The sequence below is a fragment of the Salvia splendens genome, chromosome 2, assembly GCF_004379255.2.
Source record: "Salvia splendens isolate huo1 chromosome 2, SspV2, whole genome shotgun sequence".
Taxonomy (NCBI): domain Eukaryota; kingdom Viridiplantae; phylum Streptophyta; class Magnoliopsida; order Lamiales; family Lamiaceae; genus Salvia; species Salvia splendens.
The window spans coordinates 16,183,684-16,190,397 of NC_056033.1; the positions used below are offsets into that span (position 1 = coordinate 16,183,684).

At 38.3% G+C, this 6,714-nt stretch overlaps 1 protein-coding gene across 1 annotated transcript; it reads left to right on the forward strand.

Moving 5' to 3' along the window:
* The first annotated feature begins 5,009 nt into the window (after positions 1-5,009).
* On the forward strand, positions 5,010-6,233 carry LOC121763300 (endochitinase A-like). The gene is made up of 2 exons (XM_042159298.1): positions 5,010-5,449; positions 5,638-6,233. The coding sequence occupies exons 1-2, from the start codon at positions 5,065-5,067 to the stop codon at positions 6,045-6,047; spliced, it is 795 nt and encodes a 264-aa protein (XP_042015232.1). The 5' UTR covers positions 5,010-5,064; the 3' UTR covers positions 6,048-6,233.
* Positions 6,234-6,714: the final 481 nt, after the last annotated feature.

Consider the following 6,714-nt stretch of genomic DNA (forward strand, 5'->3'; position numbering starts at 1 on the left):
TGGCTACCTTTTATAGGGAGGCTACCCTTGATTTTAGGGTAAATCCTCGCTGCAATTTGACTTCTTTGCCCTTAATTGTGGGTAATCCGTCCCAGCTATCCGTCTTCTTCATCTCAAGCCGTTTTAGCACGTATACGGATCAGTATGAGACCATGCTGGCGCTTTTTCTACCCGAACACTCCGGAACTTCCCTACTGGCCAGAACACTTATCCTGCACACTTTGAGCAACTGCTTTGCAAATATAATCATTTAAACCTGTCATACTGACCAGTAACCGAGGCCTAGAATACGACTTATCACTGACTCAGGAAAATAGAAAAAAAAACAAGAAAGAAAAGTAAAGGGCGGGAAAAGTTGTAACCTGACCCAAGAAAAAAAAGAAGAAAGAAAAGGGCAGGAAAAGTTGTAACCTGACCCAAAGAAAAATTAGGAAAATTATGGCAAGAAAAAATTTATAACCTGACCCGGTAGAAAAGGGGGAATAAAGCCACCTTGGCCAAGGAACAACTCCAGAAATTTTGGGTAGATAAATTGTAAAAGGGAGGCTGTTTCCATCTTTTATCCCTAGGTTCACATGTCCTTCACACAATTTTACATACACTTCTTTGAACTTAGGCCCCCTAGGATTCTCACCTATATACTATAATCCACTGGCCCCGTTACAACCCAGTGAAAGACCTTAAGGAACTTCCATGTGTCAGTAGAACTCAAATGATCAGTGGTATGGCAAAATGAATGAGTGGATGGTCCAAAATTTCTGGTGAGGAAAGAGTGACGAGTGAATCCAACAATTGGTGAAAATAGAGGCTATCTTAACGAACTGGCAAATTGACCAGATAGAAGAAGGGAGGGGGAGGAATATGAGGCCATAGACGATTGGATTGACCTTAATCTTGTGGGTACGACTGCTAGAAAATAAACCAGTTTATGTATTTATGTGTCGATGTGTTTTTTTCTTTGTCTTGTTTGTTTTATGTATGTGTGTTTGTGTCTGTTTCGTGTCCAAGTCCTTTTGCGTCTAGGTCTAGGAGTTTGCGTCTTTTTCTTTTCTTTGAGGTCAGTCGAATAATAACCATGCACGAAATTTGCCTTATTTCTTTATTTTGTCTTTCATACTTGAGGACAAGTACGGTTTAAGTGTGATCAGTTTGATAAGGTCAATTTCATGCATCGGTTATGGGGTTAAATTCTATGATTTCTGTGAACTAATATATGTTTTAAGTTCAGGTACGCAGAGAATCTGCCAGGTCAAGGGAACAGAAGGAAAAATCCACCAGGCAGAGAAAACTAAAGGAAAAGTGGAGTGAAGAAGTCAGTTGCATCCTGACCCAGGAGATTAAGAAAGCTGTTGTGAGCAGAAAAGTGTCTTGTTTAAAGGAATTTCTAGGAGGGAAAAATCGACAAACCAGTAGATGAACTGCCCTAGAAGTTCAAGCCTCAACTATAAATAGAGACAACATGAAGAGAAACGAATCATTGACCTTCCGCTCTTAGCTCATTATTCACACACATCATTTCTCTGCGCACTTAGATATTTATGGGGTAAAGTTCTGGGAATTCGTGGTGGTCTAGCTTGGATTTTGTAGTGTAACACCGTCCTCGTGAAGGGCGAAGATACAATTTATCATTTTCTGTTGCTTTCCGTTGCTTTAAGCCGAGACTTCACCGTTTTAGAAGCTCGACGTTTATTGCTTCTGTGTTGAACTTTGACTATCGTTGCTATGGAATTTCATGTTTTCTGTTCAACTGCTTCTGATGTTTGATTGTTGGTATTTACTGTTTTGGGTACTTTTCGCAACTGTTGTTTGAATCAGAGTGGAGATCGGGTTGATCGACGCTGACTGCTTCTGATGTTTTATTGTTGGTATTTACAGTTTTGGGTGCTTTTCGCAACTGTTGTTTGAATCGGAGTGGAGATCAGGTTGATCGAAGTTGGTTTGTCGTTGAATTGTTTGAATCGGAGTTGAGGAGTATGGGTTTGACGTATTGGAGCGTTTTTTCTCTGTTGATCTGAGTAGAATTGTTAAAAGGAGTTGTGGATCTAAGTTGTGACATTCTGAATTTTGTATGGTTATGGATAATTACTGATTTCTGCTTGATTGCTCGGCCTAGTAGTTTAGATCTAGTCGTTCGTGTTCGATCGTAATGTTTGCAGCAGGTTCTGTGATTGCTCTGTTTCGTATGCTTAACACTATGTTTTTAGCTCTGTTATTTCAATCGTTGGAGAAGATGAAGATAGAAGTTAGTTAGTAGTCGGATCTGTCGTTTGTGTTGTTTACTTTTTGCAGCTTTTCCATCGTACTGCGTAATTCGGGAAAATGGTCCCCACTGCATATTCACGCTTTGTTAGCCGTTTTAGGAAACCAACTTACCCAGTCAAGTAGCTTAGTCGTTGCGTTTTTTTAGTTAAATCATCCCTTCTGTTACCCATGCATGCTTACGTTCTCTTTCTGTTTCTTAGGTCCAATAGATGGAGTAACCTGCTTTTAATTTCCCGAGTCTAATAGTTTAATTTCTCAACCCACTTGTTGTGTGGCAACAGCCAAACTCTCCCAAAACCCTCTTAATGTGTGCTAACCCATCCGTTCTCGTGGGATCGGTCATTTACTTCCCTATACTAGCCAATAGTGTAGTGGGTTAAGGTTTTAAAGCGGGAAAAGTGTGTGTCCAACAACCGAATTCTGAAGGTTCCACGATCTCCTAGACCCTATGATCTAGCGAATCCTCTGGACCCTGTTGGATTGTGATACATCAATTACCACACTCCTTTTCTTCGTTACTTCAATTAGCGTCTAGGAAAGCTGGAAAGATAATGGACAAGAAATAGTCCAGTTGAAAATGGAGAGCCGATTAAATTTCCACATTTTCCACTTGCAATAAGAAGACCACTATCAAAAAAGTAAAATAATAATGATAAAAAATAAAAAATAAATTTGTTGGATGTGCCTAACTATAGCTTTATGGATTTCAGTAGAAATTATGTATTCTAGTAAATAGCTTTATGAATTTAAGTAGATATTCTGTATTTTCGTTGATTTTCAATAGCAGCTAAAACTCTTAAATCTTATCTCACATGGATTTGGTAATGATCCTAGCTCATCTATATAAGTATAGATAACTCTCCTCCTTATAAGGTCTTTTAAGGGATGAGTGACTCATTTCTAATATGGTATCAGAGCTGGTACAAGTGGATGATTGATTTTATCTCTTTATCTTTTCTCTTGTCTACCCACGTGATGAAAGTCTGATGTGTCATTCCGACCCACACGTGAGGAGGCGTGTTAAAACTCTTAAATCTTGTTTCACATCGATTTGGTGATGATCCTAGCTTATCTATATAGTATGAATAACCATCCTTTTATAAGCCCATTTAAAGAATGAGTGAGTCATTAATAGCAAAATTAATTAATTTTGTTTTGACTATTATTGACGCACAAACCACATATAATCATGTGTCAACTCCACTAAAAAATAGTTTCCACTATATGGTAGGGTTCTTTGTTGATTCTAGTGGATGTATGGAAACTAACCTATCATTGTAACACCTTTCTAATACCACTAGCTAGCTAGAAACATTCAGAAAAGAAAAAAAAAATTCCAAGTCTTTCTCCAAACATTTATGTTTTCCACTGAAATTTAATGGAAATATAATGCTTTATAAAAATGACCAGTTCAATTAACATTTCTTATTAAGAAAGAAGGATAAATAGATTATATACTCTTAATCAGGATTCACGCTCTCTCTCCAACCAATAGAATGGGGTTTGACCGTTTGAGTCACCATGGGGTTGATGGGAATCTCTTTAAAATAATAGAGGCGAGGTGATGAAGTGAACTTAACTTATTTTGTAAAAACCTTCTCCTTCATACAATAAATAGAAGGTTTCAAGTTACTAAAAAAATAAATGAAAAATAATTATTGATCATCCTAAATAAAAAGAAAAAAGAGCAGAGGCTAAATAAAAAGAAAAAGTGCAAAGGCAAAACTACGTGGTCTGGTGAGGGGGCTCTAACTGTTTGAAAATTTTCTAGAAGTATTTTGTTCATAGTTAAAAAGTACTCCCTCCGTCCCTCTGTAGTAGAGGCGTTTCTTTTCGGCACGAAATTTAAAAAAAGTTGTGTTAAATGAGTTAAGTAAATGAATAATAAAGTAGAAAAAGAAAAAGGTAGAGAGATGCAGAGAGAATAAAATTGTTGCTTTTTACCAAAAAAAGGGAAACAACTCAGCTACAGTGGGATAACCCAAAAAGGAATATGACTCAACTACAGAGGGACAGAGGGAGTATAATACCATCCCATAAAAATAGACTATTACTTTATTTTATTTTGGTCCATCACATAAAAATATCAACTTCTATTTTAGAAAATTTTCTCGTTCTAATGAGGCGAACCTCATTTTCTACTAACTATATTTCAACAATTCTTCATTGAAATCCTTTCTTACTTCCCAATTGCATATTAAATTAAACCAATGCCGTTTCAAAAATAATCTATCTTTATGGGACATGGGAGTATAATTTTGTAAATATATTAGTATTATTTAATACATAATCACGAGTTTGTTCTATTTCTTAGCTTTAATCCTATGGCTAGTATATTTCTATTTTATTCATATTTTTTGTATAGTATAAATATCAAGAAAACTTTGTATTTGCCAATTTTTGTAAATTTATGTAACTAGATTTTAATTTTTTTTATTTAGAAAAGCATTAGTACTAAGTAGGTCAAGAGATACTCCATCACTATTCCTAATCATGGAATCTAGGTTAACAATTATAAATTCAATTAGGAAATTGAAATTCGCAAAAAAAGATAGAGATTCTGAGGCACATATATCAATCACTTCCTAATTAGTAAGACTGTTTTAACTTTACGACATACAATAACATAAATAACCCAATAAAAATGATTAAAAAATAAAATATGATTTCGCGCCTTGACAAAGAAATTAAAGTCTATTTCGCTATAATCTTCATACCAAATAAGTTGAGGTGCACACATACATACACACAATAAAAAGTCATCACTTCCCTTCTAAGTCTCTCCACACCACAAACCCAAATATGAAAAACCTCCTCACTCTCTTCACCCTCTTCTGCCTTGCCCTGGGCTCCGTTTCCGGGCAGAAGTGCGGGTGCAAGAGGAGCGAGTGCTGCAGCAAATTCGGCTTCTGCGGCACCGACGACGCCCACTGCGGCACCAACTGCTGGGCCGGGCCGTGCAAGGGCCGCAACAATGTCAAAGTTGGTGATGTTGTCACCAACGCTTTCTTCAACGGGATCCTCGCGCGTCAGCGCCCGCGCGGCTGCCCTGGGAAGGGATTCTACAGCCGCGCGAGGTTTCTCCTCGCGATGGCCTCTTATCCCACCTTCGGGACTATTGGATCCTTCGACGACTCCAAGCGGGAAATCGCGGCCTTCTTCGCCCACGTCGCGCATGAGACGGGAAGTAAGCTTTTTACAACACTCACACATCATTTATTTTCATGCTCCTTCTGTCTTATAAAAATAGGGACACTTTCATTTTCCGTCCATCCCAAAAAATAGCTCATTTCCATTTATAGAAAGTTCTCTCCAACTAATTCATATACCACTAGGCCCACTATTAAATACTGACATATTTCCCTTTCAAATTAGGTTTGTGCTTTATTGAAGAGAATGGGGGGCGATCGAAGCCCTATTGCGACCTAACATATTCAAAATGGCCGTGTGCGGCCAACAAGCAGTACTACGGTCGGGGACCGTTAAAGCTGACGTGGAACTACAACTATGGCGCAGCCGGTCGCGCCATAGGGTTCAATGTACTAAAAAACCCCGAGCTCGTTGCCACAAATGCCTTTATATCGATCAAGGCTTCTGTATGGTTTTGGATGGAAAACTGCCACGGCCTTTTCGTATCGGGCAAGGGCTTTGGTGCCACGATCCGTGCTATTAATAGCGCTGAATGTGACGGGAAGAGGACTGCGCAAGTGAGCTCTCGAGTCAAGTACTATGAAGATTACTGTAGGCAGTTACGGGTTAATCCGGGACCTAATCTTCGGTGTTAAGATATCTACAGACGCTGCAACTCAACATAACACATGTTGAGAAATTAATTGAATGACTGTGGTAGTGTTGTAGGCTTGAATAAGAACAATGGTGTGATTATTCAAGTTATTTGATATTGACCTATTCGAATGTCCCTGTTTAGTAAAATACAATAAATAAATGAGTCAATCTTGGTATTATCATCATTCAAGATTTGCCTTTTCGGGATCTATATTGTATGATCATCTTGGCTGAACACTTAGTTCTTCTGATGCCGAACTGCTCTTCGGAACTCTGAACCACACCCTAAACTAATTCTAACATCATCACAACATCCGCCATCCTTGGACGTCTGTCTGGGTCGTATCTTGTGCAGAGAACAGCGGTTTTCACCAGCAGCTTCGCTACTGCCTCCATGAAATCATCACCACCTTCTTTGTCCAATCTCTAGTTCTCTTTCAAAATAATATTCTACACTTTGAGAATTATATCTTTTAACTGCAACAGGATAGCCATCTAACCAGCCTTTGTAGATCACATTAAAACTATCTTCACTGATAATTTTGTTGCTAAAACCCTCTGTTGCAGCATGTAATTTATCCAGAGAAAAATTCTCGACATCTCGACCTTCCAAAATGTCTTCTTTGAAATCTACCATGGACGACTCTGCCTCCCCCTTTGCCAAGT